At 41.5% G+C, this 20,891-nt stretch overlaps 1 protein-coding gene across 1 annotated transcript in view; it reads right to left on the bottom strand.

Annotated features, from left to right (window-relative positions):
• Window positions 1-19,544, bottom strand: part of LOC139382239 (out at first protein homolog) — a 37,427-nt gene extending 17,883 nt beyond the window's left edge. The window contains exon 1 of the mRNA XM_071126108.1: window positions 18,781-19,544. Coding sequence (XP_070982209.1) covers window positions 18,781-19,011 — 231 coding nt within the window. The 5' untranslated portion in view covers window positions 19,012-19,544. The remainder of the gene's footprint in view (window positions 1-18,780) is intronic.
• Between the last annotated feature and the right edge of the window lie 1,347 nt (window positions 19,545-20,891).

Here is a 20,891-nt window from a genome sequence, read left to right as displayed (position 1 = left end):
AACTGCCTCTGGAAGCAACTTCAGCACAATAACTGTTCGTCGGGAGCACCATGAAATGGTTTTCCATGGCGAGCAGCCGCACACAAGCAATGACAAGCGTCTGCTGGTGTGGATTAAAGCTCGCCACCATTGGACTCTGGAGTGATGAATCACGTTTCACCATCTGGCAGTCCGACGGACAAATCTGATTTTGGCGGACACCAGGAGAAAACTACTATAGTTCCAACTATTAAGTTTGGTGGAGGAATAATGGTCTGGGGATGTTTTTCATGGTTTGGGCTAGGTCCCTTAGTTAGAGTGAAGGGAAATCTTAATGCTACAGAATACAATGACCTTCTAGACAATTCTGAGCTTCCAACTTTGGGGAAAGCCCTTTCCTGTTTCAGCATGACATGCACAAAGCAAAGTCCATACAGAAATGGTTTGTCGAGATCGGTGTGGGAGAACTTGACTGGCCTGCACAGAGCCCTGACCTCAATCCCCTCGAACACCATTGGGATGAATTGGAACGTCGACTGCGAGCCAGGCCTAATCGCCCAACATCATGTTCGACAAGCATGTGTCCACATACTTTTGGTTATATAGTGTACATGGTACCGTAATTCCTACATATAGTCTATGAGACAGACCCCCAAATGTGGGTCCGTCGGACTCACTTGGTACGATATCGCAGTGATTTGTTGAAGGTCTACAGTATGTCCCTAGAGTTGGAAAATGTGTGATGGCAGTGCAGCATTGGTAGTTTTCTGTGTGTTACTCTTTCGACCCTCTATTCCATTCATTTTTCCCCCTAGGGATTTTACCTCATGACAATCAATGTCAGTATACAATAAGTTATTGCTCACTTATATACTTTAGAAAGTATTCAGACCCCTTGACTTATCAACATTTTCTTGCGTTCCAGGCTGAATTTGAAATGGATTACATTTAGATTTTTGGTTAAAGTGGAATTATGTGGGGTTTTTTTTTTTATGAATTAAAAATGAAAAGCTGAAATGTCTTGAGACAGTAAGTATTCAACCCTTTTGTTATGTCAAGCCTAAATAAGTCCAGGAGTAAAAATGTGCTTAACAAGTCGCCTAATAAGTTGCACAGACTGACTCTGTGTGCAATAGTGTTTAACATGATTTTTGAATGACTACCTAATCCCTGTACCCCAGACATAAAAGTATCTGTAAGGTGCCTCAGTCAAGCAGTGAATTTCAAACAGATACAACCACAAAGACCAGAGAGGTTTTCCAATGCCTCACAAAGAAGGGCACCTATTGGTAGATGTGTAAAAATAAAAATATCAGACATTGGAATATCCCTTTGAGCATGGGGGAAGTTATTAATTACACTTTGGATGGTGTATCAACCATACAAAGTGTAATTAAAAACTTCACCATGCTCAAAGGGATATTCAATGTCTGCTATTTTTATCCTGTCACTACGAAGATAAAGGCGTCCTTCCTAACTCCATTACCAGAGAGGAAGGAAACCGCTCAGGGATTTCACCATGAGGCCAATGGTGACTTTAAAAAAACAGTGAGTTTAATGGCTGTGATAGGAGAAAACTGAGGACGGATTAACATTGTAGTTACTCCACAATACTAACCTAATTGACAGAGCGAAAAGGAAGCCTGTACAGAATAAAAATATTCCAAAACATGCATCCTGTTAGCAACAAGGCACTAAAATACTACTGCAGAAAATATGGCAAAGCAATTACCTTTTTTGTCCTGAATGCAAAATGTTATGTTTGGGCCAAATCCAATTCACCTTTCAGCAGGACATTAAGCTAAAACAAAGGCCAAATCTACACTGGAGATGCTTACCAAGAAGACAGTGAATGTTCCTGACTGTCCGAGTCAAAGTTTGAACTTAAATCTACTTGAAAATCTATGGCAAGACCTAAAAACGGTTGTCTAGCAATGATCAACCACCAATTTGACAGAACTTGAAGAATTTTCAAAATAGTAAATATGACCAATATGACCACCTTAGGGCCAGACGATACCAATATTGCGATACTTACTAGAATCGTGGCAAGTAAACAAAACACGAAGCGGATTTAACGGAAAACAGCCCTAATGTTGGACATAAACATTATGTTGTCATCCAGAGTCCCATTATTTATTTCCCAAGCTTTAGCACACAATCTTTTACATACAGCAGGTTTTTAAAGGACTAAAAGAGTTAGCGCGAAGCAGACTTCATTTTTGCCATGCAAAACATTGTGATATCGTTCCAGCCCTACAAACAACTCAATGGGTTCTTATTGGACAATTTCACATGACCATACCTGTATGAAATGTAATTGTAGTATGCCCAGAAATATTTCATAGTGATGTAGAAAACACAACCGAATGAGCCAAGTGTGCCAGATAAATATTTTAAATTATTAGGGCTGTCAAACATAATTAAAATAGAGTTAACGGCATTAGTTAATCGGGATTACTCACAATTTGGCCCTAAATCAAATATTTTTTCCATTTCATAAACAGTGCATTGAGTTTGATTGTATCTAAGCAATGTATGACTATATATCTATCTATCTATCTATCTATACTCCTCTGTAAACTGGTCCTCTCTCTATACCCGTTGCAAGACCCACTGGTTGATGCTTATTTATAAAACCCTCTTAGGCCTCACTCCCCACTCTCTGAGATACCTACTGCAGCCCTCATCCTCCACATAACACCCATTCTGCCAGTCACATTCTGTTAAAAGGTCCCCAAAGCGCACACACCCTGGGTCACTCCTCTTTTCAGTTCGCCGCAGCTAGTGACTGGAACGAGCTGCAACACACAAACTGGACAGTTTTATCTCAATCTCTTCAATCAAAGACTCAATCATGGACACTCTTACTGACAGTTGTGGTTTCTTTGCGTGATGTATTGTTGTCCCTACCTTCTTGCCCTTTGTCTTGTTGTCTGTGCCCAATAATGTTTGTACCATGTTTTATGCTGCTACCATATTGTGTTGCTACCACACTGTTATGTTGTGTTGCTACCATGCTGTGTTATGTTGCCATCTTAAGTCTCTCTTTATGTAGTGTTGTGATGTGTGTTTTGTCCTATATTTATTTTGTATTTTTAATCCCAGGCCCCTGTCCCCGCAGGAGGCCTTTTGGTAGGCCGTCATTGTAAATAAGAATTTGTTCTTAACCGACTTGCCTAGTTAAATAAATAATATATATTTTTTAATTGCAAGGTACAGAAAAACAAAATCGATCTACATCAGAATGTGTTAAATAGCATTTTCACCATAAACAAGTCACTAACATACAGCTAGCCATGAATGCTCCCAATGTTTAAGCAGGCCTTTAAGTATGGTTTAAGTACTCCCCCATCAATTTTCTTGAAGTGTAACACTTGTGCACAGCACACACACAACCTTTAAAGTACTGTTAACACTTCAGGCATTCTAAATTAGTGTGAATATAGGGGGGGGGGGGGGGGAATAATTGCCTCTATGGATACTAAACAATGAGCTTTTAAACTTGTCCAACAATGTTATGAAAACACTGTCCGTATCTGAAGACCCATAGTGAGTCCTAAATAGTAGGCCATTAAGTTTAATAGTATGTGACATTTAGAAAATCAAGTGCATTATAAATGCCCGGATGTTACTTATCTTGGCTTATCTTGCTACCGAAACCAACAAATAGCGGAAAACAATGCAATCACCACTCATTATCAGTATGCAAAAATAGAACGTTTACTAGAACGCGACATTTCAAAAATGTAGTATGGTTTAAATGCCAGGATGTTATACTCATTTCGGCTCTTGATTTAGTAGAATTAGACGCACACTTTTCCACAATGCATTGGAAGAGGTGGCCTGTGAGTGATTGGCTATTTGAAGAGAACTAAGGCCTAATAACAAAACTAGGCTACTTAATTGGGAAGATCCCCGAAGCATCTGCAGTGGTCTTCAAATGTAGGCTAAGTAGTTTTTGCTCTCCTTAAAATGATTGAGTATTGCATTGTAGGCTACATCTTTGAAAATAAGTATATACATTTTTATTTTTACCCAAAGTGGATTTCTGTTTTCTCACAAAAAAAGTGTTGCTTGTTCTCCTGGTTTTCGTCAGAGCATTTAAAAACTCAATAATTTCTGCGTTATTGATGTCATGTTAAAATCAGGTCTTTTGATTTGAACATGTCGATTGTTTTAGTTGTAGGCTATGCTACCCATTTCATGGTTTCATTTATGGATCAAGCCTTGGCAATCATTCTGATCTCATTCCCAATGATCAGTGCTTTAGTTTATTATGTTGATGTCCAGCGGTTCTGAATTTCAAATCAAATTGAAAATGTCACATACACGTGTTTAACAGATGTTATTGCAGGGGTAGTGAAATGCTTGTGTTTCTAGCTACAACAGTGCAGTAATATCTAACAATACACAATTTAAAGTAAAGTAAATGGGAAAAATCTAAAGAAAATCAGCCAAGACCTCAAAGAAAATGGTAGACCTCCAGAAGTCTGGTTCTTCCTTGGGAGCAATTTCCAAACGCCTGAAGGTACCACGCTCATCTGTACAACCAGTAGTACGCAAGCATAAACACCATGGGACCACGCAGCCGTCATACCGCTCAGGAAGGAGACGCGTTCTGTCTCCTAGAGATGAACGTACTTTGGTGCGAAAAGTGCAAATAATTCCCAGAATATCAGCAAAGGACCTTGTGAAGATGGAGGAAACAGGTACAAAAGTATCTATATCCACAGTAAAACGAGTCCTATATCGAAAAGGCCGCTCAGCAAGAAAGGAGCCAATGCTCCAAAACCGCCATAAAATAAGCAAGACTACGGTTTGCAACTGCACATAGGGACAATGACTGTACTTTTTGGAGAAATGTCCTCCGGTCTGATGAAACAAAAATAGAACTGTTTAGCCATAATGACTACCGTTATGTTTGGAGGGAAAAGGGGGATGCTTGCAAGCCGAAGAACACCATCCCAACCATGAAGCACGGGGGTGGCAGCATCATGTTGTGGGGGTGCTTTGCTGCAGGAGGGACTGGTGCACTTCGCAAAATAGATGGCATCATGAGGGTGGAAAACTATGTGGATATACTGAAGCAACATCAGTTGCGACCAAGTTAAAGCTTGGTCGCAAATGGGTCTTCCAAATGGACAATGATCCCAAGCAAACTTCCAAAGTTGTGGCAAAATGGCATAAGGGCAACAAAGTCAAGGTATTGGAGTGGCCATCACAAAGCCCTGACCTCAATCCTATAGAAGATTTGTGGGCAGAACTGAAAAAGCGTGTACGAGCAAGGAGGCCTACAAACCTGACTCAGTTACACCAGCTCTGTCAAGAGGAATGGGCCAAAATTCACCCATCTTAGTGTGGGAAGCTTGTGGAAGGCTACCCGAAACGTTTGACCCAAGTTAAACAATTTAAAGGAAATGCTACCAAATACTAATTGAGTGTATGTAAACTTCTGACCCACTGGGAATGTGATGAAAGAAATAAAAAGCTGAAATAATCACTCTATTTTAAGAATGTGAAATGTCAGAATAATAAAGTGCTGATCCTAACTGACCTTAGACAGCGTATTTTTACGATGATGAAATGTCAGGAATTGTGAAAAACTTAGTTTAAATGTATTTGGCTATGGTGCACAGTATATAAACTGACTTCAACTATTATATAGGGCAGCAGCCTCTAATGTGCTAGTGATGGCTATTTAACAGTCTGATGGCCTTGAGATAGAAGCTGTTTTTCAGTCTCCCGGTCCCAGCTTTGATGCACCTGTACTGACCTCACCATCTGGATGACGGCGGGGTCAGCAGGCAGTGGCTTGGGTGGTTGTTGTCTCTTATCTTTTTGGCCTTCCTGTGACATCGGGTGCTGTAGGTGTCCTGGAGGGCAGGTAGCTTGCACCCGGTGATGCGTTGGGTAGACCGCACCACCCTCTGGAGAGCCCCGCGGTGCGGGTGGTGAAGTTGCTGTACCAGGCGGTGATACAGCCCGACAGGATGCGCTCAATTAGAGGTTGACCGATTAATTAGAGCCGATTTCAAGTTTTCATAACAATCAGTAATTACCATTTTTGGACATCGATCATAGCCGATTACATTGCACTCCACGAGGAGACTGCCTGTTATGCGAGTGCAGCAAGGAGCCAAGGTAAGGTGCTAGCTAGCATTAAATGTATCTTAACATAATCACTAGTTAACTACACATGGTTGATATTACTAGTTTATCTAGCTTGTCCTGCGTTGCATATAATCGATGCGGTGCCTGTTAATCTCTCATTGAATCACAGCCTACTTCTTCAAACGGGTGATTTAACAAGCGCATTCCCAAAAAAAGCACTGTCGTTGCACCAATGTATACCTAACCATAAACATCAACGCCTTTCTTAAAATCAATACACAAGTATATATTTTTAAACCTGCATACTTAGATAATATTGCCTGCTAACATGAATTTATTTTAACTAGGGAAATTGTGTCACTTCTCTTGCGTTCTGTGCAACAGAGTCAGGGTATATGCAGCAGTTTGGGCCGCCTGGCTCTTTGCGAACTGTGTGAAGTCTATTTCTTCCTAACAAAGACAGCCAACTTTGCCAAACGGGGGATGATTTAACAAGGGCGTATTTGCAAAAAAAAAAGCACAATTGTGGCACGAATGTACCGAACCATGAACATCAATGCCTTTCTTAAAATCAATCCACAGAAGTATATTAAAACTTGGGAAATTGTGTCACTTCTCTTGCATTCATTGCACGCAGAGTCAGAGTATATGCAACAGTTTGGGCCGCCTGGCTGGTTAAACTAATTTGCCAGAATTTTACGTAATTATGACATAACATTGAAGGTTGTGCAATGTAACAGCAATATTTAGACTTATGGATGCCACCCGTTAGATAAATACGGAACGGTTCCGTATTTCACTGAAAGAATAAACGTTTTGTTTTCAAAATTATAGTTCCAGATTTGACCACATTAATGACCCAAGGCTCGTATTTTTCTGTGTTATTATATTAAGTCCAGAGGTTTGAGATGCACCCAAATTTTTCTGTGCAATAGCCGTTTGATTTGAGAAGTTTTGGTGTGTGCACTAGGCCAATTTATCTAATTTACATACAGTACCAGTCAAGTTTGGACACACCTACTCATTAAAGGATTTTTCACTATTTTCCACATTGTAGAATGATAGTGAAGACATCAAATTAACAAAAATGGAATCGTGTAGTAACCCAAAAAAGTATTAAATCAAAATATATTTTAGATTCTTCAAAATAACCACCCTTTGCTTTGATGACAGCTTTGCAAACTCTTGGCTCTCTTTCAACCTGCTTCACCTGGAATGCTTTTCCAACAGTCTTGAAGGAGTTCCCACATTTTCTGAGCACTTGTGTTCTGCTTTTCCTTCACTTTCTGGTCCGAATCATCCCAAACAATCTCAATTGGGTTGAGGTCAGGTGATTGTGGAGGCCAGGTCATCTAATGCAGCACTCCCATCGCTCTGCTTCTTGGCCAAATAGCCTTTACACTGCCTGGAGATGTGTTTGGTCATTGTCCTGTTGAAAAACAAAATGATAGTCCCACTAAGCGCAAACCAGATGGGATGGCGTATCACTGCAGAATGCTGTGGTAGCAATGCTGGTTAAGTGTGCCTTGAATTCTAAATAAATCACTAACAGTGTCACCAGCAAAGCACCCCCACACCAACTCCTCCATGCTTCACAGTGGGAGCCACACATGTGTAGATCATCTGTTCACCTACTCTCACATTTGGACTCAAAAAGAACAGATTTCCACCAGTCTAATGCTCATTGCTCATATTTTCTTGGCCCAAGCAAGTATCTTATTATTAGTGTCCTTTGGTAGTGGTTTCTTTGCAGCAATTTGACATTGAAGGCCTGATTCACGTAGTCTCCTCTGAACAGTTGATGGTGAGATGTGTCCATTACCAGTCTAATGCTCATTGCTCGTATTTTCTTGGCCCAAGCAAGTATCTTCTTATTATTGGTGTCCTTTAGTAGTGGTTTCTTTGCAGCAATTCGACCATAAAGGCCTGATTCACGTAGTCTCCTCTGAACAATTGATGGTGAGATGTGTCCATTACTTGAACCGGAGGTGCAGTTAACTCTGATGAACTTATCCTCTGCAGCAGAAGTAACTCTGGGTCTTCCCTTACAGTGGCGGTCCTCATGAGAGCCAGTTTCATCATAGTTTTTGCCACTCCACTTGAAGAAACCTTCAAATGCTAATGTTCTGAAATTGACTGACCTTCATGTCTTAAAGTAATGATGGGACTGTCATTTCTCTTTGCTTATTTGAGCTGTTCTTGCCATAATATGGACTTGGTCTTTTACCAAATAGGGCTTTCTTCTGTATACCACCCCATACCTTGTCACAACACAACCAATTGGCACAAATGCATTAAGGAGGAAAGAAATTCCACAAATGAAATGCATTCCTTGAAGCTGGTTGAGAAAAATGCTACTACACGATTCCATATGTGTTATTTCATAGTTCATTATTCTACAATGTAGAAAACAGTAAAAAAATAAAAACCCTGGAATGATTAGGTGTGTCCAAACTTTGACTGGCATTTTATGTTCCAGCACTTTGGTTTCACTAATAAATATATTTAAATGGAACCAAATTAAATCGGTTTCTTTCTTAAGTCCTTAAATAAGATATATGGGCTATTTGGTCTTATACGGTATAGGTCAAATGTGACAGTCTGCCTATAACCCGCCCCAATAGGCCTATAACTCCATTCCTATTCTTTTCAGAGTTGAGAAATTAATCAAATTGGAAATTAGCTATTAGAAGACTGGTTATTGTGATGCATGTCTGTTGAATTGGGAAAAATCCACCTGCACTCAGTCCCACCCCACATACTCAACCAATCAGAAGCTGAAACTGCATTGCAGCCGTGGAATACTTTTTACTAAACGGTACATGCTAAATAGTACGCAGTTTAAAAGCTGCAGTATGTAACTTTTTGGGACGACCCAACCAAATTCACATAGAAATGTGTGTAATAGATATGTCACTCAGTGACAGCAAGTCTAAGAAGTGGTAGATCGGTCCCGTTCTTAAGTTTATTTTTTGTCTTACTTTCAATTTACAATATTTTTGGTTATTGATATATTTCATAGCGGTGGTACAACAATTCTCTACACTATACTTGATTGTTACAAAACAAACTGAAATTAAGTTAACTATTAGAATTTTAGCAACCGGGAAATGGCGGAGTAATTTCTGCATAGTGCTTCTAAGTACAGTATGTAGCATGGGTATTTGGACACAGCCAGTGTAACCATCTCTACTGTTCAGATAACTTTACACTCTCCCTCCCACATCCTCTCTCACTTACTCATGCTCTCACACATACACCCACTCATGCATATCTGGCCAACCTTTGTAGTTGCCTTGGGCCGTTATGCTTCTCTATTTTTACAAATGACATGCCATTTGTCTTACAAGAAGCTAAAACGACTGTATGCTGATGATTACACTCTACCCATCAGCACCTACAGCTAGTAAGATTGCTGAGACGCTTAGCAATGAGTCAGAAGGGGTAATTAACAAACTGGTCTTAAATAGCATGCTCTTAGACCTAAACATCAACATGCATGATAGTCGTCGAGGAGAAATTTTTAAAGAAACATTTGAGTGTTAAAAATGCCTATCCACTTGTGTAATCTATTTGCATACACTTCAGACATACATACCCCACCAGACACGCCACAATGGCTTTCTTCACAGTACCCAGACCAAAAACAGATTTAATGTGTCGCTCTGTTATGCATACAGTGCCTTTGGAAAGTATTCAGATCCCTTGACTTTTTCCACATTTTGTTACGTTAGACTTATTCACAAAATTGATTAAACACATTCTCTGCAATTTACACATACCCCATAATAACAAGTGAAAAGGCTTAGAATGTTGTAAATGTATATCAAATTGAAAAAATAAAAACAGAAATACCTCGTTTACATAAGTATCCAGACCCTTTGCTATGAGGCTCGAAATGGAGCTCAGGTGCATCGTTTCCATTGATCATCCGTAAGATGTTCCTAGAACTTGATTGGAGTCCATCTGTGGTAAATTCAATTGATTGGCTATGATTTGGAAAAGCCACACAACTTTCTATATAAAGTCCCACAGTTGACAGTGCATGTCAGAGAAAAAAAACAAGCCATAAGATTGAAGGAATTGTCCATAGAGCTCAAAAACAGGATTGTGTCGAGGCACAGATCTGGGGAAGGGTACCAAAAATATTCTGCAGCATTGAAGGTCCTCAAGAACACAGTGGCCTCCATCATTCTTGAAAATGGAAGAAGTTTGGAACCACCAAGGCTCTTCCTAGAGCTGACCGCGCAGCCAAATTGCGCAATTAGGGGAGAAAGACCTTGGTCAGGGAGGTGACCACGAACCTGATGGTCACTCGGACAGAGCTCTAGAGTTCTTCTGTGGAGATGGGAGACCCTTCCAGAAGGACAACCATCAGGCCTTTATTGTAGAGTGGCCAGAATGGAGCCACTCCTCAGTAAAAGGCACGACAGCCCTCTTGGAGTTTGCCAAAAGGCACCTAAAGACTCAGACCATGAGAAACAAGATTCTCTGGTCTGATAAAGCCAAGATTAAACTTTTTGGCCAGAATGCCAAGCTTTAGGTCTGGAAGAAACCTGGCACCATCCCTTCGGTAAAACACAGTGGTGGAAGCATCATGCCGTGGGGATGTTTTTTTAGCAACTGGGACTGTAGTCGGGATCGAGGCAAAGATGAACGGAGAAAAGTACAGAGAGATCCTTGATGAAAACCTGCTACAAAGCGCTCAGGACCCAACAGTACAACAACCCTAAGCACACAGACAAGACTATGCAGGAGTGGCATCGGGACACATCTCCGAATGTCCTTGAGTGGCCCAGCCTGAGCCTGGACTTGAACCCAATCAAACATCACTGGAGTAGAGGATTATGAATTTAACGCCGATACCGATTATTGGAGGACCAAAAAAAAGCCGATGCCGATTAAATCGGCCGATTTATATATATATATATATATTTGTAATAATGACAATTACAACAATACTGAATGAACACTAACTTAATATAATACATCAATAAAAATCTATTTAGCTTCAAATAAATAATGAAATAATAAAGGTTTAAATAATGCAAAAACAAAGTGTTGGCTAACGTTTAAGTTCCTTGCTCAGAACATGAGAACATATGAAAGCTGGTGGTTCCTTTTAACATGAGTCTTCAATATTCCCAGGTTAGAAGTTTTAGGTTGTAGTCATTATAGGAATTATAGGACTATTTCTCTGTACCATTTGTATTTCATTAACCTTTGACTATTGGATGTTCTTATAGGCACTTTAGTATTGCCAGTGTAACAGTATAGCTTCCGTCCCTCTCCTCGCTCCTACCGGCTCGAACCAGGAACACAACGACAACAGCCACCCTCGAAGCAGCGTTACCCACCACTCCACAAAAGCCTTGCAGAGCAAGGGGAACAACCACTCCAAGTCTCAGAGCGAGTGACGTTTGAAACGCTATTAGCGCGCACCCCGCTAACTAGCTAGCCATTTCAAATCGGTTACACCAGCCTAATCTCGGGAGTTGATAGGCTTGAAGTCATCAACAGCTGCTGGCAAATGCACGAAAGTGCTGTTTGAATGAATGCTTACGAGCTTGCTGCTGTCTACCATCGCTCAGTCAGACTACTCTATCAAATCATAGACTTAATTATAACATAATAACACACAGAAATATGAGCCTTAGGTCATTAATATGGTAGAATCCAGAAACCATCATCTCGAAAACAAGACGTTTATTATTTCAGTGAAATACGGAACCGTTACGTATTTTATCTAACGGGTGGCATCCATAAGTCTAAATATTCCTGTTACATTGCACAACCTTCAATGTTATGTCATAATTACATAAAATTCTGGCAAATTAGGTGGCCCAAACTGTTGCATAATACACTGACTCTGCGTGCAATGAACGCAAGAGAAGTGACACAATTTCACCTGGTTAATTCTGCCTGCTAACCTGGATTTCTTTTAGCTAAATATGCAGGTTTAAAAATATATACTTCTGTGTATTGATTTTAAGAAAGGCATTGATGTTTATGGTTAGGTACACATTGGAGCAACAATACGCACCGCATTGATTATATGCAACGCAGGACACGCTAGATAAACTATTAATATCATCAACCATGTGTAGTTAACTAGTGATTATGATTGATTGTTTTTTTATAAGATAAGTTTAACGCTAGCTAGCAACTTACCTTGGCTTCTACTGCATTCGCGTAACAGGCAGTCTCCTCGTGGAGTGCAATGAGAGGCCGGTGGTTAGTGCGTTGGACTAGTTAACTGTAAGGTTGCAAGATTGAACCCCCCGAGCTGACAAGGTAAAAATCTGTCATTCTGCCCCTGAACGGGCAATTAACCCACCATTGAAAATAAGAATGTGTTCTTAACTGAATTTGCCTAGTTAAATAAAGATTAAATAAAAATAAAAAATCATTTTTAAAAACAGCCAAATCGGTGTCCAAAAATACAGATTTCCGATTGTTATGAGAACTTGAAAATCGGCCCTAATTAAATCGGCCATTCCGATTAATCAGCCAACCTCTACTCTGGAGAGACCTGAAAATAGCTGTGCAGCAATGCTCCCCATCCAACCTGACAGAGCTTGAGAGGATCTGCAGAGACGAATGGGAGAAACTCCAAATGCAGGTATGCCAAGCTGGTAGCATCATACCCAAGACTCAAGGCTGTAATCACTGCTTCAACAAAGTACTGAGTAAAGAGTCTGAATACTTGTGTTAAATAAAAAAACTGAAATTGTACATTTACATATTTGCAAATATGTATAATAACCTGTTTTTGCTTTCTCATTATGGGGTATTGTGTGTAGATTGAGGGAAAACAATTGAATCAATTTTAGTTTAAGGCTGTAACGTAACAGAATTTGGAAAAGGTCAAGGGGTCTGAATACACTGTAGAGCCATGTTATCATGGAATGCTCTGCCACCAGAGGTTACTCAGGCAAAAAGCAATGTTTAGCTTTAGAAAACATATTGTATCACAGCACTGCTCATATTTCTAAATATCAATTATTTAACCGTACTGTAAGAATATGACTGTATTAGTGTGTATATAGTATTTTTGTTGTCTCTAGGTTTCTTTCCAAGTATACAAAACATTAAGAACACCCGTTCTTTCCTTGACAAGACTGACCAGGTGAAGCTATGATCCCTTATTGATGTCACTTGTTAAATCCACTTTAAATCAGTGTAGATGAAGGGGAGGTGACAGGTCTTGCGACATGGATTGTGTATGTGTCATTCAGAGGGTGAATGGGCAAGACAAAAGATTTAAGTGCATTTGAACGGGGTACGGTAGTAGGTGCCATGCGTACCGTTTGTGTTAAGAACTGCAAGACTGCTGGGTTTTTCCACGCTCAACGGTTTCTTTGTGTCAAGAATGGTCCACCACTCAAAGGACATCCAGCCAACTTGACACAACTGTGGGAAGCATTGGAGTCAAAATGGGCCATCATCCCTGTGAAACGCTTTTGACACCTTGTAGAGTTCATGCCCCGATGAATTAAATTGGTTCTGAGGGAGGGCGTGCAACTCAATTATAGGAAGGACCTATCCTAATGATCCTCATACTCAGTGTATGAGATATAAGTTGCCATTTGAGACACAGGCAAGCTAGTTTGGGGGTTCACATTCAAGTTGTTGGGACAGACCATATAAACATTCTCTCACTGATGACAGTGTGCAAGCCCGGCCTGCATCATCGTGACCGATCCCGGACATTTTTCCTAAATAATTTGAGACATTCCCAGTTGATCGTCTTCCAAAGGAAGGACTGATACTCTATTATATTCCACCAGCGCCATGGGGTGGGAGAGTGAGGTTGTTCCCTGAAGTGAAACTCTAGGGAGGTTTCCCTTTTCATGCAAGGTAACGTTACACTTGTTTCCACATTAGGTAGTCTTAGTCTAGAGACTTAAAAATAAAATAAATAGAATGATGCCCTAGTTGTTTTAATGTAATCATTAGCTTATCAGTTTGGTCAAAGCTCTCATTAAAGCACTGTTATGATGGCTCTAGTTCTGTTGTTATCTTATCTGCGTATCTGATCATCTTGTGCCAGAACAGTGGAGTTCAATGTAAAACAGTGGTCTTTTGAGATTATTCTACAAACTTTGGCAATTTCATCCACCTTTTTTGTGAAATGGCATTTTTGTGAATCAGCGGATACATTTCAGGGTCAAGTGCTTGCTTGAAGAATGGCTCCGGAGGAGGTGGCTGCTGTTTTACAAGCTCCTAACCAATTGTGCTATTTGTGTGTTTTTCACATTGTTCGTAACTTATTTTGTACATAATGTTGCTGCAACTGTCGCTTATGATCAAAAAGAGCTTCTGGATATCAAAACAGAGATTACTCACCTCGAGTCTGACATGAAGGATATAATGTTGCTCCCGGACAAGGCCCAAATCCCTGTCATTCGCATGAAGAAAATACAGGGAGCGTAGATAATTAGTTGGCAAGTGGGTTACCGGCCTCTACCATCCGTTATATTGGCCAACGTGCAATCACTGGACGAGCTCCGTTTGAGACTATCCTACCAACGGGACATTAAAAACGGTAATAACTTATGTTTCACAGAGTTGTGGCTGAACGATAATAAGGATAATATACAGTTGGTTGGGCTTTCCGTGCATCGGCAGAACAGCTACGTCCGGTAAGACGAGAAGGGGGGGGGGGGTCTATTTGTCAATAACAGCTGGTGCTAGATTGCCCAAATTAAAAGGTAGTCTTGAGATAGTGTGGTCTACAGCGTATGTAGGCGAGCAATATCTATATTTTTCGTAGCTGTCTATTTACCACCACTGCCACTAAGACCGCACGCAACAAGTTTTCTAATTTCTACCAGCATGTCACATGTGCAACGTGCAAAGCTCTCCCTCGCCCTCGATTCGGCAAATCTGACCATAATTCTATCCTCCTGATTCCTGCTTACAAGCAAAAACTAAAGCAGGAAGTACCAGTGACTCACTCAATAGTGGCCAGATGACATGGACGCTACGCTACAGGACTGTTTTGCTAGCACGGACTGGAATATGTTCTGGGATTCATCCAATGGCATTGAGGAGTATACCACCTCAGTCACCGGCTTCATCAATAAGGGCATCGACGATGACATCCCCACAGTGACCGTACGTACATATCCCAAACAGAAGCCATGGATTACAGGCAACAGCCACACTGAGTTAAAGGCTAGAGCTGCCGCTTTCAAGGAGCAAGGCACTATTCTGGAAGCTTATAAGAAATCTTGGTATGCCCTCAGACAAACCACCAAAATGACAAAGCGTCAATACAGGACTAAGATTGAATCCTACTACACCGGCTCTGATGCTTGTTGGATGTAGCAGGGTTTGCAAACTATTACAGACTACAAAGGGAGACCAAGTCGTGAGCTGCCCAGTGACGCTAGCATTACAGACAGGCTAAATGCCTTTTAGACTCGCGTTGAGGCAAGTAACACTGAAGCATGCATGAGAACACCAGCTGTTCCAGACAACTGTGTGATCACGCTCTCCATAGCTGACCTTTAAAACAGGTCAACATTCACAAGGCCGCGGGCCAGACAGATTACCAGGACGTGTACTCAGAGCATGCGCGGACCAACTGGCAAGTGTCTTCACTGGCATTTTCAATCTCTCCCTGCCCGAGTCTGTAATATCTACATGTTTCAAGCAGACCACTATAGTCCCTGTGCCCAGAAAAGTGAAGGTAATCTGCCTAAATGACTACCGACCCGTAGCACTCACGTCAGTAGCCATGAAGTGCTTTGAAAGTAGACCCACTCCAATTCACATACCGCCCCAACAGATTAGCAGGTTACATAATCTCAATCCCACTCCACACAAAAACTGCCCTTTCACACCTGGACAAAAGGGACACCTATGTGAGAATGCTGTTCATTGATTACAGCGCAGCATTCAACACCATAGTGCCCACAAAGCTCATCACTAAACTAAGGACCCTGTGACTAATCACCCTCTGCAACTGGATCCTGGACTTCCTGACGGGCCACCCCCAGATGGTAAGGGTAGGCAACAACACATCTGCCACTCTGATCCTCAACACAGGGGCCCCCCAGGAATGTGTGCTTAGTCCCCTGTTCACCCATGACTGCGTGGCTAAGCACGACTCCAAAACCATCATTAAGTTAACTGATGACAACAGTGGTAGGCCTGATCAACAACAACGAGACAGCCTATAGGGAAGTCAGACCTGGCAGTGCGGTGCCAGGACAACAACCTCTCCCTCAATGTGAGCAAGACAAAGGAGATGATCATGACCTACAGGAAAAAGAGGACCGAACACGCCCTCATTCACATTGACGGGGCTGTAGTGGAGCGGGTCGAGAGTTTCAAGTTCATTGGTGTCCACATCACCAACAAACTATCATGGTCCAAACACACCAAGATAATTGTGAAGAGGGTACGACAATGCCATTCCCCCTCAGGGGACTGAGAATATTTGGCATGGGTCCCCAGATCCTTAAAGTTCTACAGCTGCACCATCGAGAGCATCCTGACCAGTTGCATCACCACCGGGTATGGCAACTGCTCGGCCTCTGACCATAAGGCGCTACAGAGGGTAGTGCGTATGGCCCAGTACATCACTGGGGCCAAGCTTCCTGCCATCCTGGACCTATATACACTAGGCAGTGTCAGAGGAAGGACCAAAAAAAATTGGTCACAGACTCCAGTCACCCAAGTCATAGATTGTTCTCTCTGGTACCGCACGGCAAGCGGTACCGGAGTGCCAAGTCTAGGTTCAAAAGGCTCCTTAACAGCTTCCACCCCCAAGCCATAAGACTGCTGAACAATTAAATCAAATGGCCACCCGGACTATTTGCATTGACACCCTCCCCCTTTGTTTTTACACTGCTGCTACTCTGTGTTTATCTATGCATAGTCACTTTACCCCTCTACAAATTACCTCAACTAACCTGTACCCCCACACATTGACTCGGTAGTGGTACACCCTGTATATAGCTGCATTATTGTTTATTTTGTGTTATTTTTTCATTGTGGTTTTTATTTTAGTTTATTTAGTAAATATTTGAACTATTTGCTTAAAACTGCATTGTTGGTTAAGGGCTTGTAAGTAAGCATTTCACAGTAAGGTCTACACCGGTTGTATTCAATTTGATCATGGGTAAATTCATCCCCAGTATATACATTCCCGCTGTTTTTATGTAAATGGAGAATAAGAATAATCCATGCTCGCAGAATGAGGTGTGGTTTGTTAGGTAGCCATATCATTTCACCACAGGTACATGTTAGTGTAAATGTTCAGTTCATCCCCCCTCTTCTTATCATGGAATGACTCATTCCGATTCTCATAGTTGTACTGATCCCATAGATTACAGTACTCCTGTTCCCACAACCCATGCCAACTCATGTGGATTTTGGCACAAGGCTATGACTGATAATAACAGCAGCTGCACACCTAGCTGGCTGGCTGATCCCGTGAACACATTCTAAACAGCAACAGAGCCATTCATATATCTACTCTGTCCGTTTAATGCTACCCATTGTTTGATATCTCCTGTTTAAGCGTTTTCCTTTCCTCAAGCGGCTCTGAGCAGTAAATTCTGCATGGCAGCTTGAAGTCAGTTGATCCAACTTTCCATAAATCTTTGAGATAGTGTTAGATGAGAACCACATGTAAACGGAATGGAGAGGTAGGCCTCCGAGTGGAACTGATTAAACAGAGGAAAAAGAGCCCTGTGCCTGTAGCTAATTTAGCTAAACTGGGTGTGCTGTGAACCAGGCTTCACCACAATGGTGTGATGTGCTCAGAGATGTGTCATCACCAATTTGGCGACGTGCCGGCCTCTTTTCATCAAAATGAGCCATTTGGTTTGTGACCCATACCCCGATCAAAAAGGTCAGACATGCCCACTTAATCCTAGAAAATCTCCCCCTTCACTTCTTGCCAGGCTGTCAGTTTCTGTGGGACTGCAACAATCACAGACGCATGCCTTTGGTCTGTGTCTGAGAGTATAGTGCACAGGACCAGAGGCACTCGGGGAACAGGCTGCATGTTGTTTGCTGGTTCACTATACACACTGAACCAGTGGTTCTCAACCATGTACCAGCACTGGTCCCTTATAGTTAGCCAACACTGGTTTAGGCATAGTCAGTTATTTTGTTTAATGTTGCCACTTCATTTAATTTAACTGGTCCTGCATGAAAGAAGGACCATAGCTTTCCATTCCCTGGTACAACAAATGTTGTGACCAACTGGAGTAGATGGATGCCCTTGCTCTCTGACTAGGCCCATCTATGTTGATGGGACGGAGCAGGCTCAGAGTAAAGGCATGAGTTGTATTGCAGAAGAGTATGAATAGCATTCCTAAACCAATCATTGCAGGTGAGCGCCTAATTCAATAATCAGTTTGTGCCACCTAACATTATCCACTCATGCATGCGGAGGAATTTACCAGCATAAGGAGAGGAGGGCCCATGGCCAGGGAGTCAACTCATCAGTACTGAAATTACACAGGCTAGACTAACACTGTTAGTCTATGCTATGGTATACTGTTTTCTAAATTGGTTGCATGGAGATATAAGGCTGCATTCTGCATTGCCCCATATCTGTATTGCCCCTGATCAGTCTGGCAACATATGTGGCCATTGGGTAATAACCCAACCCTACACAAAACAGTAAAGGCATAGGGGAAAAACACATTTGAATCCACTCACCTGTTTGAAGTCAGCGACAAATGTTATGAGAGTTCCATCTCCCTGTTTGAACTCAAGTGTGATGGAGTCTTTTTCACTGTCTGCTTCGAGAACTTCCTCTGTGATTTGTCCATCAGCTAAACGAACTCGAACCTTCAACTCTGAACAAAGTCCAAACGTTGTTAAAAATATTAGTGCCCAGAGAAATGCATGTATCCGAGCTGAAACCGGTAGAACACAACTCCCAAACATTCCAGAAGACGCAGAACTGAATTTGACAGAGGAAAAATACTCAAGTCCAGGTGAAATCCAACGGTCTCTATTCAATATCACTAGCTAATTATTTAGTTGCATTTCCGTTTGATGGCCCTTTTGCTATTTATTCTTTGTAAAAAATAATAATGAAATCCAAGCAATTGTTCCGTCTTCCATACCTTTAAACTAGAATTCATGACGTGAGTGATGTATTTTGTACGAACATTAACGCGACTCCAACGCATAGGTAAACCCACCTCGATTAAAACCCTCAATCTCGGTTTTTCATTTCACAGCTACTTTGTAACCATTACAAAACTTTTACCCAGCGCGACTTCCATGCATATCAGAATCATACACGATGTAGTACCACCACACACACTCTCTCTTGATCGTAACACAGCACGTTACTTCGTATTCTGCATTCTGTTTTTATCCTCGTATTTTTTTTTCTTCTCTTTTTCTCATCCAGTCCCGTCACTTCCTTCGGTCATCCAAACTACTGCAGAGTAGGCTACTTGCATGGCCTCGAAACTTTCAGCGACGGCGCTGTAAATTCAAGAGCGTTGTAAAACTCTTAAAGGCACACCACCCTCGAAATGTAGCACAAGGGGCATGTATGGATTTGGTTGTGATCCAACAAGAAAATCCAAGTTTGCACAATAGATTTGGGCCACAGGATATGGGCAACTGAATATTTATGATATCATATTTTGTTATTATGAAGCAGTGTTGCCTCTACTGCACAAGGAGATAGGCCTACTGCAGTTGTTATAATAGTTTGTGTGAAAGTGATTGTGTGAATATGATTATGGATTCTAATTCACCTAATCAAAATAGTCCCTCTTCTTTTCTGAATTGAGATATGGAGTTGTATAAAAGTTGTGGCTATAAACATCTTATGATTTAAAACAACAGAGGCATTGTTTTTATTTGATCTTATAAGCTCTGTAACCCAATGTCATACATTATTTATGAGACCATTGAATCATAGCTTGTGAGCTTCAGATAATTACTAGTTGTGTCAAGCCACGTGGTTTTCACTGATTTCCTTGTTGGAAAAAGTTACTCCTCTTACCTACTCACTCTTGATATTATACTTTTATGATGTCCTTAAGGGGAAAATTTGACAATACAGAGGTGTGTGAAGGAAGTGCCACACACAGAGAGCAACATCTGGAGATCTGTGGCTCAATCAAAGTGTCACATTAAATGGTAGATTACCTCTGAAGGCAGTGATGTTCCACAGCCAGACCTCATCAGATTTCATATTTCCAGGTGATGCACTATCTGCTGGGTGGCCCCCAGGTTGGTGACCCCATGGAGAAGCACTTACTCACTGCTGCAACCAAGTGGTCGTGCACTCCATTGAAGGGGAAAACAAATAGCCAGGGCTCTAAACCTGAACAAACAGTGTCAGCTGGGTAGGCACATTGGGCCGCACTCATGATGAATTGGAGGAGCCAAGGAGGTCATGCAAACAGATCTTTTGTGGTGTGTGCAATCCTCAAACATGTATGGGTTTGAGGGGGGCGGCAGCATAGCCTAGTGGACTAGCGTTGGACTAGTTACCGAAAGGTTGCAAGATCGAAACCCTGAGCTGACAAGGTGCAAATCTGTCGTTCTGCCCCTGAACAAGGCAGTTAACCCACTGTTCCTAGGCCGTCATTGAAAATAAGAATTTGTTCTTAACTGACTTGCCTAGTAAAATAAAGGTTAAAAAAATAAATAGTGCAGAGCCTTGATGAACATGCTGATTTGTCATAAAATCAAATTGCCTTGAAACTAATATCTATATGTGTTTAGCATGGGATAATCACATTTGGCGACTATGGTTAAAGGTGCACTAAGCAGAAATCACTCTGCCATTTCCTGGT

Source organism: Oncorhynchus clarkii, chromosome 24, assembly GCF_045791955.1.
Source record: "Oncorhynchus clarkii lewisi isolate Uvic-CL-2024 chromosome 24, UVic_Ocla_1.0, whole genome shotgun sequence".
NCBI classification, from domain to species: domain Eukaryota; kingdom Metazoa; phylum Chordata; class Actinopteri; order Salmoniformes; family Salmonidae; genus Oncorhynchus; species Oncorhynchus clarkii.
This window is presented reverse-complemented; position numbering and strand designations above follow the sequence as displayed.